Source organism: Harmonia axyridis, chromosome 1 (genome assembly GCF_914767665.1).
Source record: "Harmonia axyridis chromosome 1, icHarAxyr1.1, whole genome shotgun sequence".
Classification (NCBI taxonomy): Eukaryota; Metazoa; Arthropoda; class Insecta; order Coleoptera; family Coccinellidae; genus Harmonia; species Harmonia axyridis.
Window position 1 is genome coordinate 60628207 of NC_059501.1, and position 25914 is coordinate 60654120.

At 34.0% G+C, this 25914-nt stretch overlaps 1 protein-coding gene across 4 annotated transcripts; it reads right to left on the minus strand.

Moving 5' to 3' along the window:
* Window positions 1-106: 106 nt before the first annotated feature.
* Window positions 107-25158, minus strand: LOC123688689 (alpha-N-acetylgalactosaminidase-like). Of its 4 annotated transcripts, XM_045627316.1 has the most exons (11): window positions 22508-22559; window positions 20849-20958; window positions 17237-17401; window positions 8513-8690; window positions 7343-7517; window positions 6693-6787; window positions 6140-6301; window positions 5690-5887; window positions 3217-3381; window positions 2075-2147; window positions 107-249 (listed from the first exon to the last, which is right to left on the minus strand). In XM_045627316.1, exons 3-11 carry the CDS (start codon window positions 17398-17400, stop codon window positions 194-196), a joined length of 1266 nt encoding a protein of 421 aa, XP_045483272.1. In that variant the 5' UTR covers window position 17401; window positions 20849-20958; window positions 22508-22559; the 3' UTR covers window positions 107-193. The 4 variants fall into 4 exon arrangements, with proteins under 4 accessions (XP_045483272.1, XP_045483269.1, XP_045483270.1 ...); XM_045627313.1 differs by lacking the exons at window positions 20849-20958; window positions 22508-22559 and adding an exon at window positions 25100-25158; XM_045627314.1 differs by lacking the exons at window positions 20849-20958; window positions 22508-22559 and adding an exon at window positions 25054-25155.
* Between the last annotated feature and the right edge of the window lie 756 nt (window positions 25159-25914).

Here is a 25914-nt window from a genome sequence, read left to right on the forward strand (position 1 = left end):
AAAAATGTGTTTTAGTATGGTATACCGGGGACTTCTCAATTGGCCTGTTATAAATCTTGAATTTCAATCAAACTTTCAAGGGTTCTACTCGAAAGAAATAATTAAATTGAGATAAAAAAACTAAATTTTTATTGAGTGTAAGTTGTATCCTAAAATTTATATAATACTTCTTGGAGATAAAGTAATCTGGAATTTAGTGCTGGATAGCATTACTATCACACAGTGGTTTAGCTTTCAGTAGTACTGCTCCTGTAATAAAATTGATATTAATTGAGGATTGAGAATAATAGGTAGACATTGAATATTTCAACCAGTTAGATAATACTTTTAAGTTTTATGTACTTACATCATTACAAATCTTATGATTCTCAGTTTTATGATTATTGATATTTGTATAAGATATCTTCGGAAACCAAATGGTACATAGAATAAATAATATTTTGTACCTGTGAGTATGTGAGAGAGTGGTAAGAAAAGGCTGTACTAACATTTTTTTGTAGAAACTAGAGCAGAAACGGCAAAAACAAAAAGCATCAGTCGAAGAATTGAAATGAAGATCTTAAGATCAATTAAGGGAGTGGCACTAAGAAATCAAATTAGGAGTGAGACCATTTGAGAACTCCAGATACAGGATGTGGAGCCGTTTGGCGGAATGAGTGAGAGCAGATAGACATAACCTCGTTGGAAAAATATTAGAAAGAACAATAAACTTATTTCTGTAATCCTACCAGTACCTAATGAGAGTAGTAGATTTCATCCATTATGGACCTATCATGAAACTTTCTATTAATAAAAATGCAGCAGAAGGTTCAAGCTTAGGTACTGTGTTGGTTCTGTTTCCATATTAATTAACAAGAATAGAATTCTCATTTTCACCAATAATCTCTGGTTCATGAATGAAATAACTTTGGGTAACATATACAATGTGTATAAAGTTGGTTCTTTTCATTTCACTTCATGATCTATACCTACTTATATATAATATATACAGGGCGTTCCCAAATTGGAGGTACAAATTAAAGAGTGAGATATTGTTAGGAACAATATGTCCTATAAAACATGGGATCGTAATCCAAATTGTGTTCGAGATGCAAGGTGTTTCTTATAGTTCTGTAGTTCGATTTTATCGAATCTTGATGAATCATTGCTACAGATCAGAACATCAGTAACACCACACACAAGTAATTTGTTCATCACAGCTTACTAACGAGATGTTCATGATAATTTAGATTTTCCTGAAGATTTCATGTGAAGTGTTCGATTTTTTCTCGAAATCTGAACTACCACTGGTCCATCAAAAAAAGTTCTGCAGGAAAAAGCGTTCACTGCTCCAGAAAATAAAAGCATTTGAAATTGGCAAATCACGCCTAATAGACGATCCAACGTTAACTGCCAACCTTCATAGTCTCGATCACCGTAGGCAGGTTGGAGACTTATGCCTTTTTTACAGATACTACCACGGAAGGTGTTCTGCTGCCATTGCCTCCATGATTCCTCCAGGGGCTCAATTTGATCGACGAACAAGGCTAGCCGATAATAGTCACCAGTTTGTCGTGCATCTTTCTACAGCTAGGACATCGGTGTATCAGAAGGCTTTTCTTTACCGAACTGCAAGGCTATGGAATACCCTACCTCAATATGTATTCCCCCTTGGTTACAACTTACAGCAGTTTAAGACACGCACAAACCGATTTCTTCTAAATTCATCTCGGGGCGCTTGAAAGGGCGTTATAAGCTCAGTCTTTTCCCGAGAGATGCGTATAAAAAAAAAAAAAAAACGCGATGTAAACTTTATTTTGCAGTATCTATGCCACGTTTCTGTTGAATATTTTCTGAAATGCAGCTAATATCAGAAAAACTCGAAAAAAAAAACTCTTGAGAACAATGTATTTGTTGGACCATGTATATAGGATTTTTATTCTTCAAACACTTATTTCGTTTGTACCTCCAATTTACCTTGTATAGCCATGGGTGATTAGGAGGATAGAGTTCAATTATAAAATGAGCATCAGTAGGATTGAGCCTCAACTTCAGATCAGCGTAATTTTGACTTCTTATCCGAATACATATTTACCTGAAGGCTTGACTCTAACAACGATATCTTCTTCCGGTGTTGTTATCGGCCTCTCTATTTTATCGAACACATCCTAAAACAAGACGAAAAGATTTACACACAATTAATCCTATGATGAATATCTTTATATTCTATACAGGGTGTCCGGGAAAATGTGGAAAATCTCTCAGATTCAGATAAAATATAAAAAAATGAGATGACAAGTTCCCATCTTTTTTTCCTAGCGGCCCTCCCTACGGATATACGGACTAGGTTGTACATTTCAATGCTTACATTTTTAACACCCTGTATGAAAAGGAGTAAAAAAAAATTTGGATAGCTTGAATATTAAGCTAAAAAAAAAACCCTTGTTTATCGTCGATAAAATGAACCGTTTTCGAAAAACAAAATTAAAAAGGAATTAGAATTCATGGTTCTTTTTAATAGAAATAAAAGAATTAATTCCTTTGTTATTTTGTTTTTCAAAAACGGTTCATTTCATCGATGATATCGACAATTTTTAGCCAAATGTTCAATCTATCCAAATTGGTTTTTTTCTACTCCTTATCATACCTACAGGGTGCATTAAAATTTACAACCTTGTCCGCCCCTGGTGAACTAAAAGATCTAATTTGAATTTAAGGGCAGTATTTTAAGAGGTTCATCATTTCAAATATTCTTTAAATTATATTAAGTAGTTTAAAATTTATTTCAGTAAAATCGATTTCCAGTGACGTCATTTACGAGGCCGTATCTCCGTAGGGAGGGCCGCTAGGAAAAAATATGTTGGGAACTTGTCACCTTATTTTCTTATATTTTATCTGAATCCCAGAGATTTCCCACATTTTCCCGGACACCCTGTATAAGTATACGAGAATTAAGTATTAATGTTGAATATAGATATGTAGTTGTAATTGAATTTATTATGGCAATGGCATGACGTCAGCAATCGAAGGAAAATATCGTTACCAGACTGTCAAAACATTCCTGGTATTTTTATGGGCTTTGATTTTTTTTATTAAGATGAAAAAAATCTCAGCTCAAGGTGAAATGATTATTTCCTGGATACCCATTGCTTTGTAAGTAACAAATATGAAACACCTCAAAAATATTGTTTAAAAGAAAGAACTGAGAAAAATTAAAATTATTATAAAATTCCATACCTGTAGCAAATATCCATCCTCATTGAATAATCCCAATTTACTCGGCTTCACGGTGATTCTGTAAGGATAACCATCTGTCCGATGACTAACGAAAGCAATAGCATAGGAAGAACAATTAAGAGCATGTGGTTTCAACTGTCGGACCCATATACTTATATTATTTTTCTGTGAATGAGAATAAATAAATTTTATCCAGTTTCAATTGATAGAAGGTATTTCAAAAGAAAGTTTATATGTAAAAAGTGATTAAAAAAAAGAATGATCGCCAGACATTTAAGCGCCCCGGCAATATGAAATTCGCCGCCCTGCTTTACCTAATTTCTATGAATTTTCGTTGAAGGTGCCTCTGTTATTCTTCTCAGGCATCTTTTCAATTTCATATAAGATCGTATTATTTAACACAAAACCTCATTGTTAAATTTATCAAACGACGTTTTGTCGATTTCTTCAAAAAGCGTCCTGATGCATTGTTTAAAAGTATGAAGCTCTAGTTCTAAGTCTATAGTAAAAGAGAAGCATTTCTTAAAGTCGCAAAAAGTCTCGTTTCATCAAGTGATTTTGCGCCTCTACAATTTGACGCCCCGGCAAATTGTCCGGTATGCCGCTCCTGGTGGCGGCCCTGCCTAGTATAAGTTCGCCCTTATAAATTTCATCGGTTTTACAATTGTCAAGCTATCGTAAAAGCGAGTCAATCATAAATGTTTACCTCTAGAATGATTATTCAATTATCTTAAACTCTCGAAAACCGATATTTCGTGTTAGAATCTGAAAATACACTAATCAACAATTTACTTATGAACTTCTCTTCATTTGTATTTTTTTCAAGTTATCTCGTGAATATCTGTACATTATATGTTCTCTAAGGAAAAAGTAAGATGTTTTGAGTTGATTATATCAAAGTCTTCCTCACTTCATCGGCTCTTGTTCACAAAATCGATTATTATCTACAGATAATAATCGAAATGTAACAGCCTACAGCTGTTACAGGTGGAGTGAAAAGCAATGTGGTATTTGTTATTAAATCTGTTTTTTTCTCTCGTTCAAACACATAAGGTGACAATAATTGAAGAAATGAGAACAATATCAGCTTATCAGTCATGCCGAGAAGACGTTTGGCTCCTGTGCAACTGGACCAAATCATACGGTGGATACAGGAAGGTTTGTCCCAGCGAGAAGTGTCCCGGCGGTTGAATGTTTCGCAAAGTGTCGTGAGTCGGGCTTGGAATAGGTTCATCCAAAACGACTCAGTAGCTTATGTTCATGGGGGAGGTCGGTAGCGCAGTACAACAGCTGCCCAAGATTGTCTTTTGATCCTCAATGCTAGGAGAAATTCCACTTACCCGGCGTCGCGGCTCAATAGATCACTGAGAGTTGCAACAGGAGTTCTAATTTCGAACCAGACTGTAAGACGACGACTACATGTTCGTGGTTTGAGAGCACGTAGGAGGGTACAACATCCCCGTTTGAATAGGGAACACCGGGTTCATCGACGGCAATGGTCTGAGGAGCACCGCAATTGGACACTTGAAGATTGGAGCCGATGTTTATTTACGGATGAGTCTAGATTTCGTTTGGTCAACTCCGATGGACGTATTCTTGCTTGGAGGGAAAGAGGTCGAAGGTATGCAGAACAGTTTATGGTACCCACAACAGCTTTTGGCGAAGGTTCTATATGTGTATGGGGAGGCATTTGTTTGAACCAACGCACAGAGTTGGTTGTTCTGCAGAACACCACCATGACCAGCCAGAGATATCACGATATGATTATTGAACTCATAATTGTTCCGTTTGCGGCTGCCGTGGGCGAGAATTTCATTTTAATTGACGATAATGCCCGTCCACACCGTAGTCGTCTGGTTAATGAAGCTCTAGAAACTCATGCTATTGATAGGATGGACTGGCCAGCTCGCTCTCCAGACATGAATTGCATCGAACATGTCTGGTCTGAGATGTCTAGACAATTGTCAACCTTAGAACAACCGATCAATAACCTGGAGGACCTTTCTAACGCTTTACGGGATATTTGGACGAATTTGCCCCAAAATTTTATAAATCGTTTGATCGAAAGTATGCCTCGTAGAATGGGGAGAATGCTTGAAACGAGCTCGTGGGGGACCAACTAGGTACTAGCTTAACCGAAACTTCAGCCTTCTTGTGGTTTCATCATAAAATTTTTATGTTATTCAAACACAGAATTTTGAGTGTTCCTAATAAAGTCTTTTTTTCTCTCCAACTTTCCATTTTTTCATTCCTTTCTCAAGTGAACCATATTATCAACTGAAAATACTCTGATATCTGACTAAATTTATAATCTTGGAGCGAATATTTCAGAAATAAATTTAGAACAAGTAAGTGACTCCTATCAATTGTTGAGCAGTTTATGACAAAACGACAAGCGTGACTTTAAGACTGAAGCGAAAATGTCTTACTAGTATCGATGGTACCAAAATTCCATTGAATCGACTCGACTCACCTCCAAGACTAGGGTTCCTTGTTTTCCCAGAGCATCTTGATTTATTGCAATAACATCTTTGTTGAGCAGAAGATCACGTAATTCAGGTCTGATGTTCTTCAAATCCACAGACATAATGAAAGGAGCAGCTAATATGGCCCATACGCTCAATTGTGCTTTGCTCTGCTCATAGCTCAAGCCAAAGTTTCCCACAAGCAACTGAAAAATTATTCATTTATATAATTTAGCTTGAACGATTTGAAATTTTATATTTTCAAGTTCTTCCTTTGGAACTGATGGAGCAGAATAAACACGATTTTTTGCTTTCAAAGTATTTTGAGTTGCATATACAATGTAGGTCTTCTTCACTTCACAAAAAGGAAGGTATAATATTTCAATATCAAAAAAGTTTTTCATTAGCTACTAAGGAAGGGGCGAAGTTATTGGAATATTATGACGGTAATAACAAACCATATCTGGATCGTTCCAATGACCTGGTCCAGCCATCGGAACAATTCTGTCTTGATTTTTTCCAAACCACGACATTATGCTACTGACACTCTGCCATGAGTCATCGATATCATCCCAGTTTCTCCATAAGTTGCAGTATTTGGCTAAGGCTTTGTAATTAGGCTGAAATTGAGTACTTATTGAGTGAATGATATAGTTGAATTATGAATATATTTGTTATTTACTGGAGCATGAGATGACAAATTTAATTTGTAATTATTTGGCATATGCAATTAGATTTTATGTGAATGATTAAAAAGTATGTAATATCCATAATTTCCACAGATTTCTACGCAGAACAAGACAGGCATTAGCGTAGGTTATGTGCTTAGTCTGGAACTCTTACACTAATAAACTCTAGTATGTTGAAGATTTAATGTATACAGAATTAAGAATGAATAAATTTCTAATTCTGAATTTGAATGTAAAACAACCACTTGTAACATTTATTTCGAGTCAAATAGTTTATGGATTTGTAAAACGAATACTTCGCCATAATTGAAAAAAAAGTCACCTTTATTCCACTCGGTTCCATATAAGCAGGCCAGCTACATGAATATACTATAGGTCTTCCTGTTCTATTCAAAAATCCACTCATAGCTGCATATCCTGAAAATAAAAATATACAATTAATATTATATTACGCTAAATCATAAGATTCAGTTCTTCATTCGGAGGGCCTGATGTGTGAGGGGTTTACCCAGTGGCGGCTTTTCCTTTGAGGCAGTGCCTCACCAAATGAATTCTGGAAATTACACGTATTAATTGAATGTTCTATTATTCCATTTGATCCTCAATTTCATATCATACGGTACAGTACTGGTTCTCTCTTCCATAATGTCGATGCTCAATCTCACGATTCTTGTATATTCATCTTACTTCCTATTCAAGAAGTAAACGTTTCGAGGCAAGCCTCATGCGCTTGCTTGTCTAGCACGTTATCTACACCGACGCGACTAGAAATCGAGAATATTTCTACGCCTTTGGAGCCGGCTTCTAATAATAACTTTTATTCAGTCTTAACGACATTCTCATCTTGGAGAAAGATCTTCTCACACAATACTTCTATGCTTTTCCCCATATCTTCAAATGAAGATAACATGAAAAAAAGCATTGAAGTTATCAGGAATCTTAACAACATTTAATTAGTTGGGTAAAACGAACCTTCTTCCATTTCACTCTGGTCCACATAACATCCATCGAATTTCAAATAGTCCACTTCCCAATCTGCGAAAGTTTGGGCATCAATACTCAGATAATTCAAACTTCCTGGATATCCTCCACAAGTATGGGTCCCATAGTCAGCATAAATTCCAAACTTCAAGCCTTTACTATGAATCTAAAAAATGAAAAATTTATTCATACAGGGTGTCCCAGAATTAGCTTTCAGTAATTCATCACTATTCCAAATAATTCTTTTTCGAATTTTTTTTTCTATAGCTCTAAAAAAACATCCTTTATAACCAAGTGTAAAATGATGTTCTTTTTTGGAGGTAGGCAGAAGAGGAAAAACTTTTAGATTAATGAATTTAGTTTTCTAGATATGTTAACTATCGAATGCAGCTCCACTTGCTGTATTATATTTGTACATATATATATATATATATATATTTGGGATATATGAATGAATCACGATAATGAGGGAAAATTAATGGCAACCAATGCCATACCTTTTCCAAATGAGGGTGTAATTGTAATAATCGGGAATTTTAGATTCTCGATTATTTGATGGAACCTCGTGCCAGAGGTACCTATACTTCATTATTTCAAAGGGACCTTTTCCGAAAACACATGTAGTATGATACTACAATGACTTATTAGTTCGATATACATGGAATTCTGGACAAAACTATAAAAATACCGATTTCAGGAATGTTGATACTAACAACAGTCACATGCGATAAGAAAGTAACTAATTGGGTTTTAGATAATTAATAAGTCAAAGTAAGTTGAGTTATATCAATATGGAAAACATTCAAGGCGTCAAAAATAATATGCTGAATAAGAAAAAAACCACAGCACATTTTTCACGGGTACGCGCATCGGGGGCGGAGGAAAAGGTGTAGTGACTCTTTGTTTGATTGTACGAGAGATGGCGTCATGGTGTTCTTATCTCTCGAAAGAACGGTTTGAGAAATAAACCTAACCATTCTACGGTAAAGTCACCATGCTCTGCCTTACTGATGATTCCATCAATGTTTCCAGCAGGAAGCACTGCAATCCTCTGATTCACATCGATGTTGTTCTTTCATTATGAACTAAGTGCCTTTACCCTCAATATTACATTTATCGTTTTCCAAAAAATATTTTTTTGTATTGGATACTGAAACTTACATATTTAGATAGTGCTTTTATACCAGAAGGAAATCTCGTAGCATTAGGTTGTAATCTGAATGATTTCGGATCTCTTTCGAAAGACATCCAACAGTCATCTATCATAACATATTCATATCCTGCAGCCAAATATCCATCTGACACCATAAGATCCGCTGTTCTCTTGAACAACTTTTCGCTGAAATATCGAATCAAATGTTAGTTATTGGTATCGGTTACTACAGTCCTCGATATTCCTTCATTTTATAAATATAAGGTTTTATAGAGTTTTCCAATAAAAGGTTTCATTTTGATATAAAAAAAAACGAGTACCGTAAAATGGGGCGAAGTCGGACAGTAGGGGTGAAAACGGACACTCGGTTCTTGCCGTCGTTTTCGTCAAATTCACTTGATACGGTTAGATCAAATTAGAATGTTTTGACTATAACGGGTTAGTTCAAGTATAGCAAAGGTGCTGTGCGGATCGGTTGAAGAAGATAATCATTATCGTAGCTTGCAGGTACGTCTTATTGAATGTAATCATTTATCCACTTTTTAAAAATTTTAAAAAGAAACTCTTGCACACTAGAAATAGTGGGGAGTGCTTGCATGAAACATATTCTAAGTTGTTAAGAAATTAATCGAAAAGAAATAGCTATAAAAATTACTTCTTTCAATAATTCCTTTTTAATAATAAATGAAGAGATTTAAAAACTTTCCCCTTGTAGGGGTGAAGGCGGACAGAATGGGCCGGCAATATAAGGCTAAAATTGGCATTTCATTCATGAATTACACCCATGAAAATTTACAAAAGGCTGTGAACGATGTTAAAAGTCATCGAAAAACACTCAGAGAAGCTGCCAAGTGTTACGGTATACCAAAGTCAACGTTATATGATAAGGTGAAAGGAATAAAAACAAAAACACATGGAGGACAAACAAAACTGTCTGAGTTAGACGAAAAAAAATTGGTCGACGGAATAATCACATTATCCGAATGGGGTTTTCCAATCACTAGAAGCGACATTCGTCTTTTAATAAAGAGCTTTCTTTATAGAAAAGGGGTGAAGATTGATCAATTCAAGGATAACTACCACGGAATTGATGGGTTTTATAATTTTATGAAACGGCATAATAGAATCTTGACAGAAAGACTAGCCCAAAATATAAAAAGAGCACGGGCAGGCATAACAAAAGATACTGTCAAAGACTATTTCGAAAATTAAAAAAAAAGTCATTGAGAATGTTCCAGCAAGCCAAATAATAAACTACGATGAAACCAATTCAACAGATGATCCAGGAAGATGTAAAATTTTGAGGAAGGTTTCAGTTTCCTCAGTTGCCCGAAAATATTGAAGTAGAATAAGGTTTATTTTGTTTTCGTTATATTCATTTCCTGTCAGAATATATTTTCTTTATACGTTGTTATGTTTTTATTCATTTTTTCATCAGAATATATTTTTATATTTTTTATCTGTTACCAATAAAAATTTCAAACAAGATGAGAGTTTAACTAATATCCATTGGAATGTCACCTATTTTTGTATAAGTTAAAGATGTTTTTGTGTCCGTCTTCATCCAAAACGAGGCTCGAAGACGTTTCTGAATTGAAATATACATCTGTCCGCCTTGACCCCACACATAGGGGTGAACGCGGACACTCTTTACCACAAAAAATAGTGAGAAGCTAAAATTTCAGGATAAAGGAATAATCAGATTATATTTGGGGGGTCATCATGAAATCTCAATATTTTTTTTCAGAATTTTTCTGCTCAGTTTATAAAAGTTATTCACAAAAATATTTGAAAATCGTCCGACTTCGCCCCACTTTACGGTATATTTTAAGAGAAACCAATGGATGTTCATTTCATTGTAAGTAGATATGCCTTTAACGATGGTAAACAATATCAGCCAAATTTCCATCACCACTTCAAACATTTGCGGCTGTTGGTCCTCGATAACTTCACGAATTCTATATTTAAGGTTTTGAATCGATTGTGGAGCATTGGCATGGACCTACCTCATCGTTCACGTGGTCCTAAAGAAAAATCTGAATGTGTTAAATCACAAAATATCGGTGGCCATTTGTGATCACCTCTTGGAGAAACTTATTCAATTATTTCGTTGCTTGTGTGTCTTGTTTGAAATAAACTTTAAATCTTTATGCAAAATCAGTTTAAAGTCGTTTGTAGATGCCCAATTTCCAAGATCGACGAAGAATCGCCAAACCTGGATTTTCGTTGACACTAGGGGCTACAGCAGCAATATTCTCAGTTGTTTTTGAGGATGCACACGGTTTCGCTAACTTGTCCCAACAATGCTTCGAAAGTTACAACTGCATCAGATAGCGGGCTATTTAAAATGAAGCATCTTATTGAAAAACCTTTTATTTTTGGCATTTTGTTAACATTTTCATTCATATTTCACAGGATCTTCAGATAAAAGTGAAGACAGAATATTTAATCTAGATGGGAATGAAACTCAAGTATTCCATATCCCTATTGATGATGTTGATAGATAAATAATCAGCAGACTTCAAGATACCAAAGAAATCTTCAGTTCATTTTAAGAATTTGGAGCGATAAGGAGCCATGAAGTAGGCATATTTCGGGAGTCACGGTGTAATGAATGTGAATAATAATTCACAATTAGTACAGACTCATTGAAAGGATATTCAACAAATTCCCGGTTCTATCCCAGTAGAGTGAACGCAAACGAAGTCGTTGTCACCCCTCACATTTATTAGGCATTAATTCCTTCATTCTGGCTTAAGATAAACACCCTAGGGTGGTTGGCACCCACCCTGTCGATATCCCACGATAAAACAACTGGGTTCAAATTTCAAGAGATTTGTACAGGATGTCAAAGCAATAAAAATTTAGTCGTAAAAACTCTAGGGAGGATTAAATGGCCCAAAACTAAGAACATAAAAATCTGTTCTATTCGGAGGGACCACCAACGGTGCGTCCAAAATGGTTCCTAATTTTAGGCGGTGCTAACGGTACAACCCCATGTCAATAGTACATAACATGGGGTGGAACCAATAATCTAGGTACATAAGGACAATCACTCTGATTGGACGAAAGGAAAAAGAAGATAGACGCTTAGAAAAATTTGGTAGAAGGAGGGTGACGATTATTCAACTATAAAAACAATAGTTTTCAATTCAGTTAGGGTTCAAGTGGAAGTTCGGGTTCGGTTCGGAAGTTGGGACCAAAAGGGGAATTCGGCCCTGAGTTCAAGTTCGATTCTAAGTTGAATAAAGTTCAAGTTGGTTTTCGGGAACGGTTTCAGGAAAGGTACAAATAGGGAATTTGTTGAAAGGTTTATTTGAACAGTTTGGAAGTGATTGTGATATCCAGGGTAAGGATATTTAATTTAATCTTATATATGTATATTGTTGTTTGATTTTTCTCCTTAGAAAAGATTTACCAAATAGTCCAAGATTGTCGGGTGTTATTATTTTTCTTATTTACTCTTAAGGTGTTTGCCATAGGCTAGTAATGTGCGAATTTTATTGACTGTATTTTCTCATTAATTATTCCAATAAATTATTAAACTTTGTTATTCAAGAATACTTGGTCTCATTCAGTGAAACACCTCCTAGAAAAAGATCAAATATAAGACTTATCCTAGGGCATAAGCCGGACGCACGAAAGGTTCTTTCATAAAAGAGAAATTGTGTTAATTTCAAAATAACTGTACTGGCCGGAACTATAGAAAGCCGCTCTTCTAATAAGTTCCTTTTTTTAAACATTAACACCCAACTACAGGCCAGTTTATTACAACGGACCCCATTGGACCCCCTCCTGGCTACGGCCTTGGTAAACAATTGGCATTTGTCAAAGACGCGAAAAATACTTTACCATTTCTCCTTTTGCTAAATATTTTTCCACAATTACATTAACGAAACTATATGCAATTCTTTGGATAACATCTGTCTTCATCATATACAACTTCAAAAATGCTGAATTTAAACATCTTTTTCAATCCTGTTTCGAAGAATGAAGTTATGAATACAATCAAAAAGCTCAACAATAAGAAAAGCACTGGTATCGATTATATTTCAACAAGACTATTGAAAACTATTATCGATTCGATTTCTAAACCTTTTCCCAGTTTGATCAATATATCTATATCTACCAGAAGTTTTCCAGATAATAAATAAATGAATAAGTTTATTGATTAGAAGTTTATTATTATTGGTTGAAAAGTCACATGACTGGTCGAACTATGAAGATCAGACTGAATGTTGCTAGTTCGGATGAATGTGAGGTTGTTCTAAGGGTTCCTCAAGGCTCTGTTGTGGGACCATTATTTTTATTGTTTATAACAGATACCAGCTTATATCGACCTAGACCTAATTACGCTATTTGCGGATGATACATAGATACTTGTCAATGCTCGAAGCTCTAAGGAGCAATTTAACTAAGTACGTATTTAATACAATTATTCACTGATTTTTTCGAACTAAATGAATTAATGAAAAAACTTTTTTTGTTAATTTTGAGTTGCAAATTTGTAACAGAGAGCGTATTTCAGTATTTTATGGGGATATCTCACTGACATCAAAAGATTAAACTAAATTTCTGGGACTCTACATGAACGATGAAATGAGATGGTCTCATCATATTGACATTTTCGTAATAAGCAAAATAAATCTTTTGATTTCCCTGAAGTTTATTATGGATGTATATTAATCTCTTAGTTCCCACACACATAGCCTATTATATTCTGATACGGAGAAGTTTTTACACAGAGTTTTCATATGCCAGAAAAGAATAATAAGGATAATATTCGATATACATCCACGATCTTCCTGTCGACCATATTTCATTGAGAATGAAATGATGACTGTGACTTGTATATACATATTCAAATGTCCACTTCAAATTGAGAACATTGTCATAGAACCTTCCGATACGAACGTTTACCCTCTTGTCAGAGCATAAAGTTGTTCAACCATTTACCAGGCTCTTTGAAAAGACAAAATCAAATAAAATTCAAAAATTTTAATAAACAGTTCACTGTTAAATAAATGTTTAGGACAAGGGTATCTAGTATATGTAATATTAGAAATTATGTTAATTATGACGTCTCCTATAGATACTATTACAGTCACAAAGGATCAAAGAATGTTGTTAATGTATCATCAATGTAAATATCCACTTATGTGAATGTTTGGTGATACTGCATGCAAAACTTTCGGAATGTTAGATAATCATGAAAATTCCAAATTACTGATACCAGGCAGTTTTTTTATTATTTACTTGTCCAGTCCTTATCACGTTTGTGGTGACCCAGGTCAAGAAATTGTTTCAAGATAAACTTTATATACCGGTCGCCGATGAGAAATTCCTGCCATCTCATTATTGTTATCTGAGATTCGGAATACCTATAAGAATATGATATTCAGGAAGATGAAATTTCTCTAAGTCTCGAACACAGTTATGAAGGAACATATTACGCACGACAGATGGAAACTTGTCATAGATTCATAGGAAAAATATGGGTTCAAGAATGTTTGGACGTCTAATGGAGCTGTTTTCGTTTAAAGACTCATTTCTGGTGTGTGATTATTCATTTTTATTTAGTTTGTTAATGATTCGCTGGCTGTTTTTTTTTTTTGGACTCTTATCACGCACTGGCGAATTTATTGGGGTATGATTTTGTTGGGTCATTTGAATGTACAATCTTTGGTTCCTAAATTTTATGAATTGAAACTTTTTATTGAGCAGAATAAATTTGACATACTTGCACTGTCTGAGACTTGGTAGAATGATTCAGTTGATACAGAAAGCTTAATGATCACAAATTTTGATTTTGTCAGGGTAGATATAGAAATACTGGTGCAAGGGGCGGAGGAGTCTCGTGTTATATATTCGCAACAGAAGAGCAGTGATAAAAAATTCTAAACTTTGCGGTTCAGAATATGTGATACCCAATTAAAAATATTGCCGAAATGTAATTTTCACAATATTTTAAAAATATTACAAAAATGTATAATTTTGTTGACAGTATTACTGTTTTATCTGAAAGAACCAGGCAGTAGTCTAATGGAAAAATTGTCACCGGTTAATTTTTTGAATTTTCCTTATCTTGTATAATAGAATATTCGAGTACACAATTATAATGTCGAATTGTATTGGCATTGCTATGACTAGTTTTTGAGTTGAGTTGAGAGTTTTATATTCAGTTCTTGTGATCGAATTTGGGGCACCTTGTACAATGTCTTTCATTGTACAATGTCAAAATAACAGTAAGTAATCGTCAACGTGGCTCTTACCGTTACTCTCTATGAAATTTTCATTGTATACAATTTTTTGTCAACTGTAGTGATAGCGGTCATACCTCTTAATATACAATGTATGTACAAAATATGATTAATTCATAAAAATTAACCGGTGAAAATTTATCCATTAGGCTGCTGCCTGCCTTATTTACACCCAGTTACAGGAACGTTCATTAAAATTTAATGCCGTCATTAAAATGCAGCAGGAGGAGCCTATTGACAACCTGAACTTTTTAATGAAGGATTGAAATTAATAAATGACGGCATTTAATTTTAAAGAACTTTCGTGCAACTGGATGAATATCCCTATTGGAATATAATGGTAATATAGTTACCTAATTCAAAATGAAATGCTTATTAGTTGCAAGAAAAGAATTATCGACTTTGTAACAAGATCAAATGAATCATGTATTAGGTATAGAGTCACTCAAAGATCTTATTAAGTTCTTTAATAAATTTGGCCTAGCTTTCGGTCATTTACATGGCCATCTTCAGGGCAAATTAATCTGAACCTAACAATGAAAAATTAGGCAGAACCATGTTGCCATATGTTTTTACAGATATCTATTTTAAGATAATTGAATTGTGGATTGTACCTATTTTTGAGACTTTAATTGTATGACCAGGAAGTTTTATTGAAAGGTGACTCTCATTGTTATGGTTCTGCCTAATTTTTCATTGTTAGATTCAGATTAATTTACCCTGAAGATGGCCATGTAAATGACCGAAAGCTAGGCCAAATTGGATAAAGACTTAATAAGATATTTGAGTGACTTTATACCTAATACATTATTCATTTGAAATGCTTATTACCTTATTCTTATGTCAAAATGCCTAATTTTAACATTGACCACGTGTAATATGAATCCACTGATTGCAGACTCCACAGGATACAAATATATCTAGCGCCTCCTATTTTTTTTTTCCGCTGGACACTTCTTGAACACTTCTACCATGAGAGATTATTCTCCTTATCTTTACCTTTTATTGTTATTATTATGTTTTCTCTGACATCGGTTGGCCACAGCTCGGAAACTATTATACTACGTCTGAAAGTCTGAATCAGGGGGGTGAAACCGCTAGTGCTAGCATTGGCAACAGATGTGACGTCACATACACTCAAATTACACGGTATACATATCACGATGTAAAAATTTTATTCTCATAATAAGCCAATCAGCGTTCGAGTTTTTCAATATGATTTTATAACCAACAATAAATTGTGTTTGTATTTGTAATTCTTGAATGAACAGATGAAGTGGTTTTTATTGTCACTTATTTATTACAAGTTCTGTTTTAGGTTTCAGGTAAGGTAAGGTCAGGTAATCCATGAGAAAATAAATTTAGAACAAAATAAGACCGGGTTTTTCCTCATATTGTATTTTAATGCTCTAATATATCTGAGATCCTTACTTGTGATTATAATAATCCTTCAGAATCAACTATATTAAAGTTAAATTCTGTTCCTCGGCATTTACTGAAGTATCAAATTTATAATCATCAGCCCTATGATAGTAGAACTTCCCCAAATGTTTCTTGTATGGAAAATATTAATGATTCTAACAATAACCATCTACGTGATCCAGAATTATCATATCAAATTAAAATGAATTGCCTACTAATTGATCGCTATTTATAATCTTTTTTTTTTATATCCACCTACAACCTCCAAATGAGCTGAAAATGAAGTAACAAAGAGGACCTGTGATAATTAAAGTGAATTACGAAATGAGCACTGTAACGCAGGAAGATAGATTAAACCAACTGAAGATTTTTATCTTTCATGTATGTGTAGAAATTTGAATATTGCTTCAGAAATGTATCAATTCAGTTGTTCATCAGATATAATTTCATAAAGTAGGTATAAATAGGTATTTTTTTTCAGTCAGGTATAGTGTAAATCTCCCAATATAATGTATATTATGTATTGATTTTTATAAATAATTATTATTTTAAGCAAATATGTAAATTTCCTTTGATAAATAAAACTTTTCGATGATATTTTTCTGTTTTAATTCGAAATTATAACAACATAACCTAAAATAAATACTAATAATATTCCAACAATTTCAATGAATTGTCATACCTTCATATTCAAATTTTCCCGCCATATTACACTACATGATGGCGGACAAAATATCGGCCATATTGTTGCCTTGATTTAACACGGCGTTAGCACTTCTTATATATTTAGTATTCTGTGGTCTGAATATTCTGCTTGGCGTACACTTCTTGCGCTCAGTAAGTTTTTTATTATGCTCGCTTCACTCTATTCACTCTGCCTCAGTGAATAGAAGAAGAGGTGAAGAGAGCATAATAAGCTCAAGAAGTGTTTGCCGAGCAGAATAATCAGTCACAGCATTAGTAGAAAAAGTTGCTTTCTGTATTGAACATTTGGTGAAATAGTGTTCATCAATCATCATTATAATTCAAATATTTCTATATGTTTCTTACCTAATACAATCATCTGGATATAAGTCACAGTCAACTACGCATCGGTATCTTTGCCACTGCATCCAGCCCATTGGGGGAGTCAAAGCTAGCCCATTGTCAAGTCCGGAACAGGGGCTCGTAAGAATAGACAAAAAACAGATGATAGTTATCTTCCATATATCCATTCTGTAAATTCAAACACTGATGAGTACCAAATGCTCATAAAATTTTTATCTGCGAATATGATATTTACGAGCTAAGCTGCAGTTTTGATAAGAGTGTGGCAAACGTTTTATATCGATATTGGGCGTAACTCGTAGATATGCGCAAAATATAGACAGCTACACTTGCACTTGTTCACCAATTGTGTGGACCCACACGTCTAGGAATTAAAGGGTTAACGGAAGTGAATTTTGGGATCGTTTTCAACCAAAAATAAAACAAAACAATACGTGACCAACACTTACTAGATTTTCTCGATTTCACATATTTCTGTATTTGGAAACTATTGCTTTCAATACACAATAGAAATGTTGATTTTTTTTCAATGAATCGTTATTTTCAGCACATATTTTCAAATTTTATCTCTTTGAAATGTTCTGGTTAAAATGCAATGGGGTTGAATGATTCACCCCTTCGAAAGTTAACAACAAAATTCAAAAATATTCATAGGTATGCCCTTTCTTCAAACCTACAGCAATTTAAAAAAAACATTGGAATTTCGAGAAAAGACCTAAGAGCTTTTGTTAATATGAAAGGTCCCTTTTAAATTTCGTCAAAGGTTCACCACCTAAAATCTTTCTCATTTATTTGGTGACATCTTGCAAAAGAACATGCTGCGTTCAAATTTGACTTTTTCAGATGAAATCGAAATCGAAATATCTCAAAAACGGTATGTTTGTAGCATATGAAACTTCAAACAACTTCTTTTATTTGCAATTTGAAAATTCAATGAAAAACGAGGTGTTCCATAAGAAAAAGCAAATGTTTGATAATTTAAACATTTTTGGTACACAATTTGAGCAAGAGCGTAGATTTCTTTTTTTTTGGGGGTCTTGGAAAAAAAAAATTTTTTCACGACAACGACAATATGTGTAATGTAAGAAAGAAAGGTTTTATAACGAAGTTACAACCAAAAATTACTCGGAATTTTAGCATTTTTTGATGACCGATTCCCTAGTTCTTACTTTATACACTCTGTTCCTAAATAAGAGGTACGTAGAAAAATGAGAAATTCCTTGAATAATTTTAAGAATAGAATGCCCTATACATGAGTCCACAAACGGTTTGTTTTCGAGATACAGGATGTTTCTTGTAGTCCTACTTTTTTGTGATGCTTATAACAGTTTATCGAATCTTCATTAATCTTCTTTACATATTGGGTAAATAAGTATCAAAACTTATAATTAATTATTTATTCATCACAGCTTATTGGATCTTATGATAATTTGAATTTTCCTGAGAATTACTGAAGAATTGTTTGGCAATAACCGACAAAAAACCAACAACTGTATTACTGGACCAGAGTTTCTTTTTACATTTTTCCGAACTACCTGTCATTCGCCAAAAAAAAACGGATACTCTTCCAGAAAAAATATCTCCCTGTAGATTTGCATTCCAAATTAGAATATCACAGGATGAAAACTTTAAATTGGAAAATCTATGCCAAATTTAAATATCTTGTGAAGGAAAGGTACTATGAGAAAAAAACTTGAATTTTAAAATCTGTATCTCGAAAACAAATCATTTGCGGACCCATATTATCTATAACACTTTATTTTTTAAAATGATCCGAGGAATATGTCATTACCGTTTGTACCTCCAATTTAGAAGCACACTGTATAGTTAATTCAAAACTGACGTCTTCACAAATTAACTGTAATTTGATTCATATTAAATTGTAAAACACAGCACTGCCAATAAGCGAATATCTCAGTTCAGTTCTTTGATAACTGCAGTATTAAAATTTTGTGACGAAAATGATACAAAAAACCGAAAACAACGGGTAAGTTTACACCGATGACGAATGCAAGAACAACAGATTGCAAAACATGGGGACGCAGACAAAACGCGTAGATAAAGAAAATAATAAACCTCGGACATAGAAGTGCTCGTAATGCAATTAAAGTAATCATCTTCAAAGTGATAATATACTCATAAACTGTAAAAGGGTTTGATTTTCAGTTGCCTTGTCGATTTCAAAGGAAAGTAAAAAGATTATTGGTTCATTTCATGGAAAAGTTTTCGTTCTTCGTCTTTGAGAGAATACTGGAATTTTATATTTTGGAAATCTTAGGGGGGTAATTCCCCCCTTTTCTACGCCCTTGGATTCGGGAATATAGCTCTAATGGAGCCCAATAATTCTATGTCGAAGAAAAATCGAAGATTTCAGAGCTTAATCGTAATAGAGCGTCGTGTCAATAGTGTATGTAAAATTTTTCTCGTCTGAATGAAGGAATTGTTGATTTTTTTTTAAAATTGACATATAAATTAATAAAAAACCTTTAATACAATGAACTCTTCTACTTTGATGCAAATCATGAACGATGTGAATGAATAAAGAAGGATAAAAGAGTAACCTTAATTCTGCATCGAACACATATTCTCAATATACAATACCGAAAAGCAAGAATATTTGACTAACAAATTCTGATCATATGACTCTCCAATTGTGAATTATAACTATATCGCACATATCTAATATAATACAATGTTTTACACCTACTTAAACAACTTCAATGGAAAAATCAAAATTGAGTTCAAACAGAATTGGTCATTTATATACTTACAAAGGGGGGAGAGATAACGACATATCAAGTAGGTATATTTTCCTATTAACATTCCAGTCTTTTTCTATGAAGTATATTTTCCAATGAAAAATGAGGTGGGAAAATGCATTCAAATATTACGATTCGCAACGAAATAATTTAGTAACTATGAGTAAATATTCTATTTATAAACAACGTATAATAATAACATATAAACGTGTAAAGAAATCGTAATGAGAATTTATGATATTTATGATAAAAACATTGGCTCAAGACATCGAGGCACCTGAAATGTAACGGTAGAATACTTGAAGGGAAATTGATAAGATTCCATACCTACATAATTTTACCTAGTGTAGATGGTTACACAGAAAAACACATCGAAAAGTTCTGATCCATAAAACTTTCATCTCCTACTTGATTTTTTTTTAACCGTCTTTTATTTGGGAAAAAGTTAGTTGTATTATACCAGGGTTTAGAATTAAGATAAGTTGGTGTTTTGTCGACTAAGGTCAAGAATATATGTATATCTTTGGAATTGTATATTATATACCTATGAGCATTCAATATTATATGAGTCAACATCTAATGTTGGCACAAAATGAAAAAAAAACATCAATAACATAAATAGCAAACAAAAAAAACATATAAATCACAGATGTAGAAAATATTCATTCATGGAGTAGTATATAGGCCTTCTCCAGTAGTATATGAGATTACGAGTGTTACAGAATATTTCTTCAAATTAAATGGATTTTTATATAGGTACTCATCACTATTTTGTTCAGAATTGGCCTCTTTTCGAGTTTTTGCTCATATTTAGAATAGATAAATAATGTTTTATTGAAATATTTGGCTGACCTACCTTGAAAATAACCGAAATGTCTCGTTCAACTCGTTTATAAAAAAAAGTCTTAGTTTATGTAGAGACCAGTCAACTATAAATTCAGAAACTTCAGTATTTTGATATGTACAGGGTGGGCAAATAAGCGAGGTAAGCGGCTATATCTCAGGAACCACTCATCGTAGAGACTTGCGGTAAAAAATTTTACGACTAAAGTAAACAAAAGAAAACACTGGAAATTATTTTGAAGTTAATACCTCCACCGCTAGGGGGCGTAATAGCTATCGTCGAGTGGAAAAATGCATTTTACTCGAAAAATTTTCATATTAAGTTGGAAAAAAAATATCATCACTGTAAACCTTGGAAAATTCTCTATCTGTTTGAATTGTCACTTTCGATTTTGCGACATCAAATAAGGGTGGGGAAAAGATAGAAATCTGACTGATTGAAATGTATGTAACTTCAGTTTGGCTCAACATTTTTGAGCAAATTAGATCTTATTTGAAAGACAACATCTTGTTGATCAAGGAAAAAATATACTCATGATGAATTTGATTCAGCTGCTTCCGATAGGGAGCGCTAAGTCAGAAGTTCATTGTTTTGTTCATTTTTTTCTGAAATTTCAAATGTAATGATAGAATTTTCTCAACAGAAACAAAAATTTCATTGAATTTGCATGAAAAAACCTGAAGGTCGCAAAGCGATAATTTCAGGCGTTCTGAAGTTATGGCCGAAAGAAGATATTCTTCAACTGATGCACTGCGAAAAACCAAATTGAGTCTTCAAGTTCTAACAGAAACAGAAATCCCATCAAATTTGTATGAAAAAACCAAAGGTCGCAAAGCGATAGCTTCAGGCGTTCTGGAGTTATGGCCGAAAGAAGACACAATTTAGTTTTTCAGTGCATCAGTTGAAGAATTTTTTTTTTCGTCCATAACTAGAGAACCCCTGGAGCTATCGCTTTGCGACCTTTTGGTTTTTTCATACAAATTTGATGGGATTTCTGATTCTGTAGGAACTTGAAGACTCAATTTGGTTTTTCGCAGTGCATCAGTTGAAGAATATCTTCTTTCGGCCATAACTTCAGAACGCCTGAATTTATCGCTTTGCGACCTTGTGTTTTTTTCATGCAAATTCAATGAAATTTTTGTTTCTGTTAAGAAAATCCTATCATTACATTTGAAATTTCAGAGAAAAATGAACAAAACAATGAACTTCTGACTTAGCGCTCCCTATCGGAAGCAGCTGAATCAAATTCATCATGAGTATATTTTTTCCTTAATTAACAAGATGTTGTCTGTCAAATAAGATCTAATTTGCTCAAAAATGTTGAGCCAAACTGAAGTTACAGACATTTCAATCAGTCAGATTTCTATCTTTCCCCCACCCTTATTTGATGTCGCAAAATCGAAAGTGACAATTCAAACAGATAGAGAATTTTCCAAGGTTTACAGTGATGATATTTTTTTTCCAACTTAATATGAAAATTTTTTGAGTAAAATGCATTTTTCTACTCGACGATAGCTATTACGCTCCCTAGCGGTGGAGGTATGAACTTCAAAACAATTTCCAGTGTTTTATTTTATTTACTTTAGTGGTAAAATTTTTTACCGCAAGTCTCTACGATGAGTGGATCCTGAGATATAGCCGCTTACCTCGCTTATTTGCCCACCCTGTACATATATCTATTGTTTCTATTGGAACATTGTTTTGCACGCTCTCCTCATAAGTATTTACTCATTAACTTCCTCAATCGATAAATCGATTAGATAAATGATTCGGGTGAAAAAACTCAAATTAATAAATCATTGAAATTTGGTTCTCTGACCTAATGAGTTTGCTGTTTGATTATATACCGATAATAGATTCATTTCGAAAAGGAGATATTATGTTCTCTCGATTTTGGTAATTGGACGTATTGAAGAGGGAAGGGGTAGAGTGCCGTGATATCTTCAAACCGGCAGAACCCGGAGTATTCATTTTAGGTTTTAGTTTGTACTGAAATAATAAAATATATAGGTTCTAATTTGAAAATCTGGAGTTTTGATGAATTTGAAGTGAATGATCTTCTTATAAACACCCTGTTCATTTTTGGTCCAAACCGCAAACAGTTTCATAATACTACGTATTTGCAGAATCGATGAAGAAAAAATTTTTTTCGAAAAAAACTTTTTCTGCCGAAATATTAACAAAAATGTAAATCCTCATCGCCACCATTTTTCTATAAGAATCCCATTAACTCATGAACCATTCAGTTTTTAACCAAGGTATGGCATACAGGGGCGGATCCAGGAGGGGCATGGGGGCCATGCCCACCCCCTCGCGGACCTTATAAATATAAAAGTGTATCCTGAATTACCGAAAAATATGCACTTATTTAGTTTGTAATATTTTTTTTCCAATAGATAGCTCCGATCGGATTCCATTACATGGCGTTAGAAAGATGAGATTTCGTGCCACATTATCTTTTGCGACAGTTTTGTGATTAGTTTACTCAGTAATTAAACCGAGCGCTTGAATTAACAAGCGCTCGTTAAAGATGGACAGAATAACAAAGAAAAAATAAGTTTTATTTGAGTTTTTCTTCAATAAAGGCGAAAATGCGAGCCAAGCGGCTGAAAATTTAAATAGTGTTTTTGGTCTTGATACTGTAATAACCAATTACGCGCAATTTTGGTTTCGTCGATTCCGTTCCGGTAATTTCTATGTCAAAGAGGCATCACACGCTGGAGACTAATTGACGAAAATATCGACAAAATCATGGACATTTTCGGGTCCTGTTTCCATTGCTCAAGAATTGAAGATTGCACAAAAACCGTTTGGAACCATTTTCATAAAGCTGGTCTCAAGAAGAAGCTAGATGTATGGGTACCACACGAGTTACCGCAAAAAACCTCTTGGACCGAATTTCCATCTGCGAATCGCTGCTGAATCGCAAAAAAATAACCCCATTTTGGAAACGGTTGGTGACTGGTGATGAGAAGTGTATGACTTCCGACAACGTCCAGCGAAAACGGTCCTAGTAAAAAAGCGGTGAGCTATCGGAAACGGTCAGGAAGGTTTTGCTGTTTGGTGGAATTGGCAGGGAATTATCTATATAAGCTGCTCCGCTAAGGCACAAATATTGACTCGCAACGGAACTGTACTGTCAACATTTGGACCTTCTGAATGAAGCAATCGCCCAGAAGCAACCAATAGGAGAGGTATTGTGTTACATGGGGACAACGTAAGGCCACACATATCGATAGTGACTCGCCAGAGGTTCTTATGTATCCACCTTATAGTCCGGACCTGGCCCCAAGTGATTACCACTCTTGCTGTCCATGGCAAACAATTTTGGTGGTGAAAAATTCGTTTCAACAAAGGCTCGTGGAATGCGAATGTCTCAATTTTTTGCCAATAGCGACTAGGGCTTCTATGAGGGAGGCATACACAAACCTTCAAAATAGCTATAAGGTATAGAACAAAACGGCGCATATTCGACCATTCTAACTGTGGTAATTGAAATCTTGATTTTATTCAAAAATAATGATTTTTTTCTATACCTCATACTTTCTTGTGCCCGAGTTTTCTCATGAAATAAATCTACATATATTCATGAAATTGTTTAAACTTGTGTTTTGTACTACAAAAATTTTGGAAACTGAATTTGACATGATATACTAAAATATATTTTTCTATAAAAAAAAACACGTGTCTCGATAGGCACCAACAAAAAATCCGCTATTTTGCTAATCGATATGAGCCGTGACTTTCTATGGCCCCCCCTCAGACATCGCCTGGATCCGCCCCTGATGGCATATTGCCGAAATTGTCATCGAAAAAGCTTTCCAATGATGTTATAATATACTGGGTGAGCCATTTGAAATAAGGAAGCAGTAGTCTGTTTCCGGTATAACCGGAAGTTGTAGATATCTGAAAATATTTTAGGGAGAAATATCATTGTCTCAAACCCTATTATGCAGATTCTCAGCTCGAAATTTTGATTAGTTTTCCATAACCTACTAATGGGCCATCCCGGTGAATCACCCTGTATTTATAAATTGTAATTTCATTAGATGCTATGAAGCTGAAACTGTTCTATGACGGAAATGTGTCATTGAGAAGTGTCTAAAAAAATTATCCTTCACATTCTATACGTAACATTTTTTCTAGTATAATTTCTAGTTGAATAAATCGACAATAATTGAAAGGTACCCGAAAGATATATATTTCAGACTACTTACATTGTTTTCAATTAAATCTCAATGAATATCATTTCTATTGTATTACACTTCAACTGATATTTGATAGCTTTCACTAAAATTTCTCATCATACTGAAGATAAGGACATAATTTATAAACATTCAAATATGATTACTGTCCTATTTGTTTATATTTCATTTCAGATCAGGACCGGATTCGAATCCTTTCATTATAGACAATAGAACTGGATGAGATTTGTAAAAATATAATTTTGATATTCAAGCTGTCATAACATGGGGAAAAATCAAACAAACTTATATCTTGGGGGCTCATTTTTTATTACATCCTCTTTTGGTTTATTATTTCATGAAAAATTTACTCCTGCACTCCAAATTTTAAACTGTTTCACTATTCCACATAACTCTTCTAAAACGAATAGTGATAACCAAGATGACAGTCAGTTGGTCCAGTTGGAGAACATAGATATTTTTAAAAACGAATTTTTGCGTAAATACTTATACCTTTTACTGTTGACATTGGCGGACCTAAACATAATCCTTGGGAAGGGGTGGTAAAGAGTTATAAACAAAAAAAATATTGGTTATTCGTTTACAAGATTTATTTCCACCTGTCGAAGTGTCAACTTGAAGGTTTGCCTGCATCAATTTTCCTTCGTTTGGAGACATTTTCCAAAGAAGTTTGCTTACTCATAATAAGATTTTGATTAGTTTTGAGATAATGAAACACCCATTGAGAGTTAAATATGGAATATAATAGAAAAATTTCACGTCAGCCACTTCAAACTAATCAACAAAATATACTAAACTTAATGACCCATCTTTGTAAATGAACTTTGATACAGAGACACAGCGAATTTTACACTATTATTATTTCCTTTGAAA